Genomic DNA, 17472 nt, shown 5'->3' on the forward strand with positions numbered 1-17472 from the left:
CAGAGGTACTAAGGTTGATATGGATGACGTAATTTTGTGTTGTTGGCATTTCACCAGTAAAGGAAGTTGTCTCAACACTTAGACCCAGAGAAATTGAATATTTTTCATGCTAGTATACATCAGAAGTATCAGTTTTGTAATTATAAAAATTTCCTGAATTGCCACAGCCGGAATCGAACTGGCATCCCCAATATTATGAAACTAACGCTTAAGCCACTACTCTAAGACATCACTGTTCTATGAGAAAGAAAAATGGAGCTGCAGTGAATTCAGTAATTACACACTTTTCTGATTCCAGTGTAATAATGCTGAAACTTTCTGATTTCAGTCATGTTAAAATAGTAAAGCATTATGCAGAAACAATAGTCCATAGAAGTCAACTTTAAATTGACATCTCATATGTACGGAGGCGCTGCCGTATGCTTACGCCTCGGGCCCTGATTTTTCACTACACAGCATTGGACAGATACTTATATTGATTGGAATCTGGTCCTTCAGGGCACTGGATTATTTTTTTAAGTTAATTAATTTAACGAACCTTCCTCAGTATCTTGTTTCCTATTTTGACACATTTTACTCACTTTTACAGTTTTTCCACTAACTCTTAAAGAACAGGGGCCGCGGTGGCTCAATGGTAGAGAGTTCACCTCTGGTACTTGGGGTCCCGGGTATAACACAATTGGATTGTGTTGGGTTCGGTTCCAGTTCGGGGCAGGTATTCTTACGACCTGTGGGACTCATGTCTTGATCGGTACGCCTGTATTATGATTTCACTAAGTGTAATTATTTTATTTAGACACTGAGAATTTCCATTTGTAATGAATGTGAATGATGGAACGGAGTATAAGATTCTCTTTTGTGCAGCAGTGGTTAGAGATCGTGGGATGAATTGCATGTAGTCATTAATTAAGATGGGTTCGATCCAAATCAGTTTATGCGCGTACCCACGCTCAGTGACACGCCCGATACACATCAGTACAATTTCTACACCAACCAAATATTCTTACCGTTCCAGTAGTGATTTGCGTGAGAAACTGGTATGGAGCAACTGAAACATAATGCATGTATGATATTGATTTACTTAAACACAAGTATTATACATACAACATACATACTTACTTCAACGTTTTAGTTTGATACCTCTGTAATTTTTATATTTGAGGATTTTCATTTGTCATTTACCATATTGAATACAAGCCCATGAATTTTATTGGAAAAATAAAAAATAATAAGAATAAAAAAAAGGTGTTTTGAACACTTGAATTTGAATTTTTGAACTATAACGACGAAGCCGGCAAATTACTCAACAAATCACCAATTCACACACACACTGGGGTTTTGGAGATTTTGAAAAAGGAAGGGGGAGGCCAATAGATGTATTGGAGGGCAGTTTTCTAGAATCTTCTTCCCATTTTTCTTCGAAGGGATGTCCTGTTTTCCAACTTAGTTTCTATTTTCATTATTCAGCTGCGTAGTTGGCAATGTACTTGTTTATGTTTCCACTGATTGACAATTTACAAAATATATTGATCTCTTGTTTTACCTATGTTCCTTTATCATAACATGAGTGGAACTCAACATTAGACTTGTTTTTAGAGCTGAACAACAACGCTGTCACAAAACTAAAAAGGTGTGCTCGTACTTAGTTTGAGCTGATTTGAGGCATTTTGTATTATTTTCGTAGAACTTCACTGAAACTTACGTGAATTATAAAATAACACAATTTCTGCAGTTCACTCCGACTTATATTGATGCGGTTTCACAAAGGATTAGTGAATTAACTTAGGATTTTGATGCTGTGCCATGTACCTCTTCTATTCATTACTGCATCCATTTTCGCGCACACTGTTCCCGCCTTCTTCCTCTAGCGTCGGTTAGCTTACTCCAATCACACCAAAGGATTATTTTTAAAAAAAATATCCATAAGCAGTATTGTTAACAAAAAAATATGGATCACGGGTGTTAAATAATCTTGCCATTAACATATTATACTTAAAATTCTGAAATTAATAAAAACAACTTAGGATGGCTTTTGAAACTGCGGTACTATTTTTTGGAACATCACCATATCACGTCCTTTTTGTTCGGTCAACCGGAAATACAAGTTACTGCTCACAGCACTGCCAACTCATAAAAAGGATGAAACTAACACAAAGTTTGCGTCGACGTATAATCCATGCGGCCTCATTCCAATTCAGCCAAGGAAAACTGGGAGAATTTAAAATGGAATGGGAGTGAGGGGGGCCACACGCTCACACGGGTTCGATCCCAGCCCCCGCCAAGTGAACTTTGTGGTGGACAAACACAGTGTGCGTGGGTTTTCTCGGGGTTCTCCCGTTTCCTCTCACTTTCTTCATTCCACTATTTCATTCATTACTCATCATCACCGTCTCCTTTAGCCTAACCGGCATAACCGTGAGACGTAAAAGTCATAGATTTCATTTCATTTTCTTTAAGAACAGGGACAAAAATACAGAAACATGGAGGACGGTAAAAATCACGAACACTATTCGCGTGTTCTTCCCTTCCTGAAGTAAAACAATAAAATATGGTGAACATGCAATTTTTGGTCTTCCATTTTCTGTGGTGTCAAATCTAGAGTTGGAGTGGGTCAGTGGGTCAAATTGATCGAGTTTTCTGAGTGGGTCAGTGGGTCAACAGCATGTGACCCACTGCGACCCGTCATCCACCGTGACACTTCGACGCACCATCCACCGTGACCCAGCACTCACTATGACGCACTCTGACCCACCGACCCTCTCTGCTCACTGCATTGTAGACAGCATCTTCTGGTGCGACAAAACGCCAAATTACCACAAAATTACTCTAAAAAATATATTAAATCGCCTATATGTGTGATTTGTTTACTTTAAGGTGAGTCTAAAACACTTTAAAAAGTACCCCGGAGGGGGTTCGAACCACCAACCTTATGATTATTGGGCGGTTCTTCTTCCGACTTCGCCACGGAGGCGATGAAGGAGACGTCGCTTGTAAAGGGATAAATCGTTGAGATCTTTTTAATTTGGTCAATCAGAGTGCTCTTTTAACCGTATATATGAGACGATAACTGTTTGGGATAAGATAAAATGCGTTCGCCATGTAATTTTATAACAAAATGACGCGTATCTATTTACTTTATTTCATAGTTCTCCCATACTCACTTTCTAATGATCGACGACAGTTGCCATCTAAATTTATATAATTATCGCACTCAAGCTTTTTCACTTCATGATATTGAAGCAGAGGTTATTCTTGACCCCCCAGAGTTCACTTTAGGAACAATTCGCTAGGAAAAAGTAATATAAGAATAACCGCATCCGCGGACCAAAACAAAGTCCTCGCTGCTACGTGGTGATAACTTCAACACCCCAGCGCGAGATATATGTTTCGACTCGACGAAACAATGCCGGCAGTGAGACATTAGCGGCAATCCTTTGACTCGTCTCTATATTGATGATCGACGTTTACCCGCAAGTGGGCCACTAGGTGTTGACGACGTTTACGGAATGGGGTAGGTCCACGTCTCATATAGCATCGCTGCTGAAAGGGACGTTAAACTCAAAATCAACTCAACAAAAAATAGTGCTTCGCATCATATATATCCATATATGCTTACCATGAGCTTTATAATAATTGCTGAAACTTGTTTATTATATGGAGCGCTTACAGCACAGGGCAATTAACCCATATAGTTGTGAAGAAAACAAAATTTGTAATGTAAGCTTCTGTATGTTGGTCTACGTACCTTGATTTGGAACTTTCAAATTTCATCCCTTTTTCCACTGAAAAGTTTCGATAATTCAACAAGGAAATAATTAGACCATGATAATTTAATTGAAATTCATCATAACTTTGCCCATGACAAAAACTTTACCATTTTATATCGTAATGGTCAGATCCATCATTATTGTGACAGAGCGGTGCTTGAGTGATTGACCGTAGAAATTCAAACTCCGATTAGTTAGAATTTGACAACCTGGATTTATTACAAGTATAAACTCTTTAGTCGGTAGAAAAGAGGACGTGGATCATGTGTTAAGAGTTGATGATGTGTTTTGGTGGGTCAGTGGTTCATGATGAGTGGTGTTTCAAGTTTTCATTGACCCACGCCATCTCTGATCAAATCTGTAAAACCAAGCCAAACAAATAGCACTATTACTACACAAAACGCTCAACATCTTAGCTATTCATGACAAACTTTTGCATAAACCGAATAACTCTAGTATATCCACAAATCATAATTTGTCATATTATACCGAAATACGTCATGATTTTTCCGACAACTTGATACTTTAAATGTTGTTAATACGCAAAGTTCGTTGATCTCATCACTTATTCACTTACTCTCTTATGATCATCACAACCTTTGGGATACTTCCCGTAGATATAGAAAGGTGAAATGTAGTATCCAGGCTTGGTGTAGTGTGCAAGTAAACCAATGAACAACAACAGGATATTTCCCTCCTCCCCCAGGGAAGCTCCCCGCCGTTCGAGGGGTTTCCATTTTAAGACAAAATTGTCTTACGATACGAAAATGAAATTATAAGTGAAGCATCAAACAGGTTCACTACATTACATAAATAGAACAGCACACTAAAGAAAATTAAACAATAATGAGTCGTGGACCCATTTCAGTAAAAAAAATGTCTACTATTAGGGGCACTAGAAATAATATATATTCGTATATTATTGTCAGATTTGTCAATATTGTCCCTTAATTCATTTGTCGTGTATGGAACGGGTGCAGAGGCGTAACTAACGACCCCGCAGACCTTGGTGTGCGGGAGATTCCAAAAATTTCAGATATCCTCTGATCTTATTGGCCGATACAGATAGGACATCATGAGTCATGACCTACCTTTAGCGGAAATTAAGGCCAACTACTGTCGGCCCTCGTGGCCGAGTGTTCTAGGGCAACGTTCTAGTAATGATAATAGCTTTTGGCGTGGGTTCAATCCTTGCCCAAGGATTTTTCAAATTTTCATAACACTTTTTTCATTAAAATAAGCTTGCAGTTTTACTATACAGATCCATAGTAAAAGTAATAATAATAATAATAATAATAATAATAATAATAATAATAATAATAATAATAATAATAATAATAATAATAATAATAATAATAATAATAGGATCGGGTTAGAAGCCCCGCAGAGATTGGTTATGTTCTGTTCTCTTGCTCAAATTTTTCTGTACATTTTACATTACCAACTTCAAACAGCTGGCTAGGGTAGCGCGCGAATACTGAAACTCTTGGGATTGCCGTAAAAGCTGCCGGCTCTTCTTCTTTCGAAATTAGAAGTTACGATGAGGAAGAATAGTAGTAATGTAAATCGGGAGCAGTTAAAAACGATGAGGTAGCCTCAACTTGAAGAGCGTTTCGTGATATTTTCCTCATTGACGAAGGTCTATATAACTTGCTTTTGAGTTAAAGAAGGAAATCTCGAGTAAGTCATTGTGACACTCATAACGAACGTCTTCTCATACGAGCATTATTAGTTTGTATAGTCTTACATGCAACGATTTTAACTATCTAAAAATTTAGATAAAAGTTTAAGTGACGCGGTAGGTAAGTGGTTAGCGTATTGAGTAGGAATGCGCACGAGACAAGATTTGTGGCTGTCTCGTCTCGAAAATGTGCTGTAAAAGTGATGTCTCGACTCGAAAAATGTATATTTTACTATTGGAAGAGCCGTGTCTCGACTTGAATTTTGTTCGGAAAATCCTGTCTCGACTCGTCTCGTGCGCATCCCTAGTATTGAGCTTCTGTTCGGCCTCTCCTCCAGAAAGAAAAAGATGTTGGAATGAGGAGAATTGGAGAAGGTATTTCAATGAAGGCAATAATTTACTAACTTATTTCCAGCAGTTTTTCTAGATTTGACATTTTCAGCTACTTTCAAGCATTTTCTTATTCATGTGTGGTCAGTATTTTTATTTCTCTAAACATACAATATATATATATATATATATATATATATATATATATATATATATATATATATATATATATATATATATATATATATAAGAAATAATACATTACATACACAGCAATATTAAGATAAATATATGATGTTCTTTGGAAAACACGATCCGAACCATAGAGATTCATCTTAGAATGGAGAACTGTTTCGTTAGTCACCTACTTTACAATTTTACCTGGATAAATACTTGGATCAGGGCTACTAACTGCTGTCAGTGCCGAGAAAAGTTACGTGTAAGTTGGGTTGCATCTGTCTAGGCGTTCTCGCAACTGCAAAAGACCTGGACCCCAAGTAATGGAATTAGAGCACTTAGGGACGGATATTTTTATGGTTGGGTGTACCATTATGTTTGCCCGAGCTGCTCTTTTCATGACCATCTTAAACTATTATTTTACTTCATGAATTACAGCTTGTGTGTTCGTTGAGGGTTAGAAGTTACCTTTATTGCCTTAGGTTGAAATAATTCAAGGTTAAAGATGTGAATGTACCCCAACTTTAAAAGTAAATATCTTCCACTATAATTTTTGTAACTATTTCCGATTTCCATTAATGAACATATCGCAAGTTTTCTTTGAGGATTACGAATCATCATAATTGATTAACTTGAAATTTGTTACGGATACGGAAGATTCCCTCACTTTAAAATAACAATATTTCATTATATCGATTGGGAAACATTTCTGATTATCCTGTAACATAACTTCTTTAGGCTTTATCAATTATTCTTAATATTTGCTGTTGAAATTAATAAAGAAGTCAATTAAATCTTTTCAATTAACTTTCGATGCTTGTTCGCGGCTTTTATCCAGATTGTAACGCAAGCTATTCAGTTCTCATACGAAGATGTAGTCACGTTTGATATTGATAAAGATCAAGAAAAGTATAGTTATATATTGCATATAATTTTCACGGAGACATTATACTCCAATAAGACTACTCGTATTTCCATCCGTTTATTTGACTAACGTTTCAAGTGCACTATGTTTATCTTCAGAGTTTACTAATTCGCGGACCTATTAAGTAATTAATTGCATTTGAAACGTCACTAAAATGAAATAAACATGGATGAAATATCAAAAGCCCTATTTATTGAATCAAGAGTAGTTGGAAACGTAAATATGTTGAGAGAAATAGATATACTACAACAATGTGTCTATCAAAATTAAAAAATGAAAGGATCCTGTGTAAGTTCTCGTCAAAAATAAAAGTTGTATTTGCCTCGCTTTTTTGCTGTATTCCTATAGATATAAAGGCAACTCTTCAGGAAAAAAATATTTCAACGACACTGATAACGATTTCAAGAAAGTAGGGCCAAAATACCGCAAATGTTTATAATGGACTATATGGGAAACTACATGTTATATTCGGAATTTTATAGGTACCGTCCACAACTCTGAGATCAATGATTTGCACATATGATGTACATCAGAGTACGGGACAAATAATAGATAGAAACGAAAGTGGTGTTATGTTTCCTTTGGCTGATACAGGGTGTTGAAATTGGGCGCCATCTGGTAGTTTAATAGACTGTATGGGAGAGTATTTGGTGGCTGGGAATTATATTACGTACCATCAGCGCCTCCGAAATGCAGATCAAGATGATGTGGTGTTCCTCCCGAAGGCAGGGTTGTGACCCGAAGGTCCCTGGGCAAGGTGAACCCACGATGGTTTGCCATTGTCTGCCATGAGATGATGACGTCCGAAGGATGGAACTACAGTTGAACAAGGGATCCGGACTTCCTCTGTCCTCACCGGGAATCTAACCTGGGATCCCTCGATTACAAGGCGAAGAGCTTATTCATTCATCCACTGGGGACATATTCTGACAAATAAGACCATTGTCATATTATGATGTACAACAGGGTAAGGGGCAAATAATGGTTGAAAACGTCAGTGGCATTATATTCTGTTTGACCGATCCGAACGTTTGAGGTTGTGTATATGCAAACATTCTCTTCATATTCGCTATCTGTCTGTTGCGAGGCTGCCTCTATCGAGGGAAGTACAGTAGAAGCGTCATTGTGGAGGTGTTAATTTCTGTAGTATCTTACTCATCTTTAGTGACTGCAAGTAGGTGGTGATCGATTCGTGTGTTATGCCTACTTCATTGTGCCTGCAAGAAGTTGCAATTCCTGCATGCTTTTGTCCAGTGACTTTTGTTGTTCTGTTTCTCGCAACATTTATGCGAACTTTATTGTTGTGTATTATTTGGTGTTATTTTCTGGTAGGTTTCGCCATTGTGGAAACGTGTAATGCAAAAGCCATATTATTCGTTCCAAAACAATTTGGTGACGTGTTTCACAAATGGCTTCCGGTGAAAGCACGGATAAACATCGGCAATGTTCCGTGTGCGAACTATGGTTTAGAGGGCAAAGAAAGCGCCCGGTGTGTGGAAGTGAGTTCTTACAAGCGGTTAGTTACATGCGTGGGTGCAAAGGTAAGCCATTCCAGTCCTTCGGTCCGTCAACATGCTACATAAAGGCAAGTTCTTATGTGATAAGTGTGCAGAAATAACCAGAAATGGGTAGTCAGGGATCGGATCTCAACGCTGAAGATACGTCAACTGTGCCTGTGCAAATGAAGGTAAACCTCGCAGAAATTCCTGAAGAACAGTTAGTAGTGTTCACGGGATTGAACAATAAACAGTTGACTGTGCTGTGCAGCTTCTGTGACACCTTACATAACAGCAGTGTTACAAGCGTTGAAACCAGACCGGGCATGTTGTTAATGAAACAGGCATAATCTTTGTAATGACTTTCTGGGAGCAATATTTGAATATCCATGCCACGGAAGTGTGTCAAATGCATTGAAATCAGTCAGACAGGCTTTGATGAGGCAGTTTGTACCGTCTGTGTTGGGTTCAAAGCATTCATCTCGTTTGTTTCTTCTGAGCAATGTTCCAGCTTCGACCCGCAAACTTTATGGAGTAGGGGATGATAAGCTGGTTTTAGTCTTTGACGGAACATACATTTACACCGAAAAATCGACGAACTACACTCTGCAAAGGTGTCTGTATAGTGTGCAAAAATGACGTCCGTTAGTGAAACCCATGATGATCGTTACACCCAGCGGGTACATTGTCGACATTGGTGGTCCATTTGTTGGTGTAAATAATGATGCTAGTATTACAAACTCTATGTTCGCCGACACAGCAAATGGTTTAAACCAGCTCTTACAATCAAGGAACTGCGTTTTGGTTGATAGGGGATTCCGAGATTCCATGACGGTGTTGAAGGAGGCGGGGATCATTGCGAAAATGCCATGTCTTTTAGAAAAGGGAAAGAAGCAACATGACTGCCTGGCTGCAAACCAATCCCGTATTGTCACAAAGGGCAGGTGGTGTGTAGAAGCGAAAAATGGCCACCTCAAAATGAAGTACAAGATGTTTAGGGATAGGGTTCCAATTGCGGCTCTTCCCTACTTAAGCGAGTATTTACCCATTGCAGGTTTGCGCTTCCATTGACCAACGAGGCACCAGAAAAGTCTGACGAAAGTATTGAAATCTTATCATGTTCTCGTTTAACACACGAACTACAAAAGAAACTACAGACATCCGGTGATATTGACAAACGCTCAGCAAAGATTTGAGAACCGTGTGACGGATCGTCAATTACTGACTTCCCTCGATTAACAGAAGAAGACTTATTCAAAATCGCGCTTGGAATTTATCAAATCCAAAATGCTCATGCATATGCAGCAGAGCACATGAAATCTGATGGTAGTTTTTCACTGTTCCATTTGCATATCACTCCACACATCCTGAGGTTTAAAATTCAATCTCGACATGTACAAAATTTGCAGTACACACTTTTCAGAAAAATCAGGAGCCGACGCTATTCTTGGAAGGTACTGCAAATGTTCCAGTGGAGCTCGTGTTCTCGGATGTTGCTCGCATGTGGCTTCCTTCTTTGGTATCTTGGTGTTGCTCGTTATGAAACTGTTCATTTTCCAGCTTCGCACCTAAGTGGTATTTTTCTCGACGCTAAGGACATACACGGTAATGAAGATCCAGGCATGAATTAACTTTGGATATAAGGAGATCTGCAGCACATTTTGACCACTAATCGTGGTATTGTCATTCACATCGACGGACAATATTGTCCGTTCCCATAGAATTTAACACTTTGTGATCTTTATGTTTCCGATGCCTTATTTGTGTGTGTCGGTGTGTGTGTGTGCGTGTGTGAAACAGACCCAAACACTTTCTTTTCTGCCTATTTCATAACATTAAATATCATAATATGACAATGGTCTTATTTGCAAGAATGTGTCCCCGGTGGATGAATGGATAAGCTCTCGCCTTGTAATCAAGGGATCCCAGGTTAGATTCCCGGTGGGGACAGAGGAAGTCCGGATCCCTTGTTCAACTGTAGGTTCCATCCTTCGGACGTCATCATCTCATGGCACACAATGGCAAACCATCGTAGGTTCACCTTGCCCAGGGACCTTCGGGTCACAACCCTGCCTTCGGGAGGAACATCACATCATCTTGATCTGCATTTCGGAGGCGCTGATGGTACGTAATATAATTCCCAGCCACCAAATACTCTACCATACAGTCTATTAAACTACCAGATGGCGCCCAATTTCAACACCCTGTATCAGCCAAAGGAAACATAACACCACTTTCGTTTCTACCTATTATTCGTCCCGTACACTAATGTACATCATATGTGCAAATCATTGATCTCAGAGTTGTGGACGGTACCTACAAAATTCCGAATATAACATGTAGTTTCCCATATAGTCCATTATAGACATTTGCGGTATTTTGGCCCTACTTTCTTGAAATCGTTATCAGTGTCGTTGAAATATTTTTTTCCTTAGTAGTTGATTTTATATTTATAGGAATACAGCAAAAAAGCGAGGCAAATACAACTTTTATTTTTGACGAGAATTTACACAGGGTCCTTTCGTGATTTTTTTCGTGACCTTTTCTTTGCCAAACTATAAATTTCGTAGCATTCAAAAATGAATAATAGTACCTATTCTTTAGCACTTATCTTTATGTTATCTCTCATTTTAAACGCTGTTCCCTGGAGCGATAAAAACTTGGCGTCTTCTCACAGTTGAATAAACTGGTTAGATGCGTAGGTGGTTTCGGCGATAAGATGCGATTTGCATCGTCAATGCTCAACGATGCCAGCTGAAAGACAATCTCAAGAACGAATTTGGCTGCGAATTTTTATGCATGCGATTTCGTAACGTCTAAAGCCGACCATAAACATTTTTAGCGATGAAGTTTGACATTTTATAATCAAAATTTTTCAGTCTCTACTTATATTTGAAGCTTTAGGCTGACGATTGTGAGACAAAATTCACTGTAAATTTAACTTCTACTCCAAGTGCCCGGGTATCATTTGACTCTCCGCGATATTTCAGTTATGTAAACCCTGTCCTAAATCCAAGTAAGCTCAAGTTAACTGCTATTTGTTTGGTATGTCAGATGAAATGTTCGAAGTGTTAAAAAAAGCAGAGGCGGTATGTTTTATTACGATTTTGACTCGACATACCGGCTATCAAAATATTGAAATACATGAGGGTATGTTGCCTAGAAAATGGCGTTTCTATTTACATAATGACTGAAAATCATTGGAGAGCTTTTCTGTAGTTACGGGGGCGGACATGGAGAGACTGATTTTCCGCCAACAATTTTCTAAATAAATAAATATTATATATATATATATATATATATATATATATATATATATATATATATATATATATATATATATATATATATATATATATATATATATATATATATACCCTTATATTGTATTATAGAGAATTATACACGAAAACCCTAAAAAATCAGGTTTTTATATTAACAATTTCCTGCGGGAAAACTCAGGGATCCCCACTCGACTGAGGGGTATTCAAAACCCCCGGGAGATCTGCCGCCACAGCAAACAATCCCTAAATCCGCCCATGTTCAAAACACGACATTTATATGCATTAAGGTAAGAAGACATACACATACATAAGAAAGAAACAATTCAATATGGCACATTAAAACATAAACTAGATGAACTTTGAAGATATGTCATTTTTTAAAAGCAAAGGTAGGAAAAAGATAAACACACACACACACAGAGAGAGAGAGAGAGAGAGAGAGAGAGAGAGAGAGAGAGAGAGTATTGAATTTAAACGGGGGTGAGTCAAAATTCTCCACACTTCTGCTATAACACATCCTCAAACTTGTCATTCTGCTTTCTGCGAATCGGTGCTTAAAATTAATACAACTGCGAAATTTGACCCCGATTGTACCATTTGTCTTCCGAGCATTACAGTGTAAATATGTCCGCTCCGATAGCAGTTTGCACCAAGGAGGAACAACGAGCAGTGATTCGATCTGTCTGCTGCTAGAAGGGTGTGAAACGGGCTGGAATTTATCATGGACTTCTATTACCATACGAGAACAGTACCTCACTAGTTTTATTTTATTTTTATTTTTATTTTTTTAATTTTTTTATTATTATTATTATTATTATTATTTTTTGTAGCCGCACAAGTGTGAAGCACGAAAACGGATCAGGACGCCCGTCAAAACTCTACTACGGCAAACTCGAGATACGGTTCTGGGGAACACGTGAGTCACAATAGATGAGGTAGCGTCTTCTTCTATCGATGTTCTTTGAATATCAGTCATGGTTCTACTTACTTGTACAAACCTAAATGTGCTGGAAGCAATGTGAAAGTAGATAGGCGATTAACTGAAAACCTTCTTGGAAGGAATACGCAAGCTTGTGAACCATTGGATCAAGTGTATTGACACGGGAGATGACTAAGAAAAATTATGTACCTGTTGAAATCTTACCTTTCTGTAAATAAATAGTAGATTGAAAACTGCAAATAATTTCTCGTTCGTTTTCGTATTTCATAAACGGAAATAGTTGCAATAAGTTCGTTAGTGTTGTGTTGAAGCACCATCGACCCCCTATGTCTCATGAAGTTTGGACTCCCATGATCTTGGCAGTTCAAAATAAGACATCACTCCGTGAACACGCGTATCTGTACTATATAGGAAGATGACTAGTTTCAAAGTAGAATAAAGGATTTACATCAAGTTTCTTTTGAAGACTTGAAAGGTTATCAACTGAAACATGCCGAATGCTGACTGAGGAGTACGGACATATTTGTATGTCCAGAGTACAGCATCTGTTCCGCATAAATGTGACCAAACAAACCCAAGGCGCAGATGTAGCAGTGTTTTGTGTCTCCCCTGGTTGCGAACATGGTACCTTCCATTGCAGGAGGCTCCAGTACAGAAGTGGAGGGGTGATCCTATTTCATTCCTTTTTCACAGGGTTGGAACTTAAATAGTGGCAACACTGCTGTGGAGACACTATGCAATGAAATGTACTAGTGGCGCTGATAGCGCACGTTATTGACATACCTACCTAACCTCCGAGCAAATAGACTCGCCCGTCGCACGTCACCGGCAGGCGCACAAGCGAGGGAAGTACAGTCACTTGTGAGCGAGCAGTCTAACGTAAAGGAACCCATCGTGATGCAATTTGGCGCATGCCCAGGCGTTCCTTGAGGATGCGAAGCACAGTCGTATGCGTTAATCCGGTTTCGTGGGCGAGCTCACGAATCGTCAGGCGTCGATCACTGTCCACTAACGCGGCAACAGCTTGCACTTCTTCTTCAGAGACGCTAGGACGACCTGCCCGATGCATGTCTGCCACAATTTGCCGACCTTCGTTGAAGGCTTTTACTCACCGTGCCACTGTTCTGTACGGCAATGCCGATTCCCCACACACCTCTTGAAGCCCTTGATGACACTGTCGTGCTGTACGACCTCTGGCACGTTCCTGTTTCGAAAACGTAGTGACACCTTTACGTTAGACCGCTCGCTCACAAGTGAGTGTGCTTCCCAAGGTTGTGCGCCTGCCGGTGACGTGCGACGAGCGAGTCTATTTGCTCAGAGGTTAGGTAGGTTGTCAACAACGTGCGCTATCAGCGCCACTAGTACATTTCATTGCATAGTGTCTCTACAGCAGTGTTGCCACTATTTAAGTTCCAACCCTCGTGTTATATATATATAAAGGATTACTCATGGTGTATGAAAGTGTGGTATACAATACCCACTGGCTTTATCAACGCCATCGATGTTCTTGTTTGGCTGTCACCAATGACTTTAACGTCATTATGTTCTTGTTTGCCTGTGACCACTGACTTTGTCAACGCCATCGATGTTGTTATTCGCCTATCACCAGTGGCTTTATGAGCGCCATCGATGTTTTTTTTACCTGACACCACTGGCTTTATTAAGGCCATTGATGTCCTTGTTTGCCTGTCACCCACTTCAGGCTTTACCTCAAGGATTACAAGAATCATCAAAAGAAAGAATATGGTTAATATGTATTTATCTTTATTCTACACAAAAACTAACAACAAATATAGTACAGAGAAACAGATATTTTACACAAAGCAACAAAACTCTGCAAGTTTGAGAAACATAACTTATTATTTTCTCTTTCTTCTTTTCCCCTTCCCAGATGAGACGACGGACGTAGTAGTGGTGGAGGATGAAGCTTGTACAGTTTCCACCACTGGCACATTAGTATCCTCTGGGATATGCAGCGTCACCTCCTGCCCTGCTGGTGCTATAGGTTTATTACTTGGCGAATCATTCACATTGATCATCTCCTCTTCACGTTCCAAATTCTGAAGCCTGCAAAATTAAACAATAGTTATATCATCTGTTCAAGTGAGATGAAATACCACACCGACTTCGATTTCAGAAGTTATTTTTAATATATGGACTTATTAGCCTGCATATATAGTACGACCTCAAGATGCCCTCGGTCTTAGGAATGGTTTATTAATACAAGGACCAACTTAGCTTGAATATAGTACGACCTCGAATGTTCCCTTTGGAACAAGAGCGATTTGAGTCTGAATATAGTACGACTTCGACCGTACCCTTGGGTTAAAGACCGATTCAACAGACACTGTCGTTCTACTAACTACAGTGAAAAGGATCACGCGCTAGAAGTTCTAATTTCTTCCGATAGATGTCACCTGCTGGACATTAGTTGCCATATAACTGCATTATGTGTACCTTCTAGCCAGAACATGGATAGCCATCATTATATCACCGTTACATATTAAGATGTAAACGGACTGACTTCATGATGGCTCTAGCTATCTACTGCACAAAAAAAGAAAAAAATAGAATTCAAAAGTTATCTTTCGTTTAAGTTATCGTGTAGAGTAACTGACAGACGTAAATCACCGTTACCCATTAAGATATTAACTGACTGACGTCATTAATGAATAACTTGGTCCAGATAACAGCTCTATTATCTATTGCAAAAAAAAAAAAAAAAAAACTCAAATATTTGATTTCGTTCAAGAGTTACCATGCGGAATAACAGATGGACGTACTAACAGCACAATGCCCAGTATAAGACCAGCGGCGGGATCCTAATAAGCCTTTTTATTAAGATGAGTCTTTTAAAAAATTAATATATTGTCTAAAGAAGGTATTTCTTGTTAAATTTACTTATTTGTACATATTTCTGGGCATTACTGGCATATGTAGCCCTAAGCCCGTCATTTTGAATGAGGGATGACGTCCCTTGTCGAGCATACTATCTGGGAAAATGGGGACATACGAGGCCTGTCTAAAAAGTATCCGACCTTAATTTTTTCCACGCAAAGTAGTGATTCTCAGGCGGCGCCACCGTGCACGGTGGAAGGAGGAACCTTAATGCGCATGCTTGAATTTTTTCACCGCGTTCGCGTGTGCCAGTCGTGAGCTGGTGGTCGCGAAGTGAGGTGCTGTTGGTAGTGTTCGTCGGATTTAGTGTTTCTCGCAAGATGACTGAACGAATTGAGCAAAGATACTGCATCAAATTCTGTCAAAGGCTGGGTGATTCTCAAAGCCAAACAATTCGTAAGATTCAGCAGGTGTTTGGAGAAGATGCGATGGGTGTAACACAAATTAAACAATGGTTCAACCGATTCAAAGATGGCCGCACATCAGTCGAGAGTGAGTAGCGTAGCGGCAGGCCCCAAACTGCTCGGAATGCAGCTGTGAAATTGAATGAAGAGCGGGTGCGAAATTTGGTGATGGCAGATCGCCGTTTGACAGTGCGGAAGATTGCAGAAGATGTTGGAGTGAGTAAAGATTCTGCACATGCAATTTTGCGTGACGATTTGAACATGAAACGAGTGGCTGCTAAATTTGTACCCAAGTTGTTGTCTCAGGAACAAAAAGACATCCGTTTTGACGTTGCACAGGACCTTCTGGACACCACCAACACTGATCCGAATTCCGTGATAACTGGAGATGAGTCATGGGTGTACGGGTACGGCCCAGAAACAAAACAACAATCGTCTCAATGGAAGCATCCCGATTCTCCAAGGCCGAAGAAAGCGCGGCAGGTGCGAAACAAAATCAAGGTGTTGCTGACTGTTTTCTTCGATGCTCGTGGAATTGTGCATCACGAGTACGCACCGGAAGGACAAACAGTGACAAAGGAGTACTATCAAGGTGTTCTCAGGCGACTCCGTGACGCAGTCCGACGCAAAAGACTAGACATGTGGACAGCGAAGAACTGGCACGTCTATCATGACAACGCCCCAGCACATTCATCCCAATTGATCCACACGTTCTTAGCCAAACATGGAATTACAACCGTTCGCCAACCTCCCTACTCTCCAGACCTGGCTCCTTGTGACTTCTGGTTGTTTCCAAAATTGAAGACGCCTCTGAAGGGATCCCGTTTTGAGAGTAGAGAAGACATAATACGGAACACGACGACGGAGCTGAACAACATTCCAAAAGAAGACTTTCTGCGGTGTTTCCAGCAGTGGAAGGATCGGTGGGCTAAGTGTGTGGAAGCACAAGGGGCCTACTTTGAAGGGGATTAGGGTCCCAAATCTGTCAGGTATTCGCAACTATTTTTCTGGTCAAAGGTCGGATACTTTTTAGACAGCCCTCGTAAGTTAGGTAGCATGTCGGCATTGGCCTGGTGTGAATGAAGATTGATTGATGGACTGAAATTTAGTTTAGCATCCCGTTCAGCAGCGAGGTTATATGAGACGCGGAACCACAGCTTAACGTGAAATCCGAACCACATCAGCTCCTGCCGGGAATCGAATCCGTGTCTCTCATACCAAAGACAAAAACACTAACCGCTTAGCCACGCGGGAGCTTTGGTGTGAATGAAAAAAAGGAAAACCCTCAGGCTGGCTGGCCTGAAAATGCTCTTACATCGTTGGAATAGAGTATCCTCAAGGGAATGAATCCTGGAACCGCTTGCACATTTTTTGTTGAAGACTATTGTCATTTAATGTCTTGAAGGAAAATACAAGAAGAAAATGTATGATTCATTTCTTGTATTTATATCACACTTTCGATTAGCTTAAAGGAGTCTAATAATTATTTTAATCAACAGATAGCACTCCCCCTATATTTCAAATATATTTTATACAGAGGGATAATATTCAAAATTATTCAATCAAATTC

The 17472-nt window shown here is 39.6% G+C and overlaps 1 protein-coding gene across 3 annotated transcripts in view; it reads right to left on the minus strand.

Annotated features, from left to right (window-relative positions):
- Nucleotides 1–14342: 14342 nt before the first annotated feature.
- Nucleotides 14343–17472, minus strand: part of LOC145670395 (STAGA complex 65 subunit gamma-like) — a 44572-nt gene continuing 41442 nt past the window's right edge. For all 3 annotated transcript variants that reach the window (XM_081739022.1, XM_081739020.1, XM_081739021.1), the window contains one exon: nt 14343–14667. In XM_081739022.1, coding sequence (XP_081595148.1) covers nt 14460–14667 — 208 coding nt within the window. In that variant the 3' untranslated portion in view covers nt 14343–14459. The remainder of the gene's footprint in view (nt 14668–17472) is intronic.

The sequence above is a fragment of the Thermobia domestica genome, chromosome 14, assembly GCF_964235325.1.
Source record: "Thermobia domestica chromosome 14, izTheDome1.hap1.1, whole genome shotgun sequence".
Lineage (NCBI taxonomy): Eukaryota > Metazoa > Arthropoda > Insecta > Zygentoma > Lepismatidae > Thermobia > Thermobia domestica.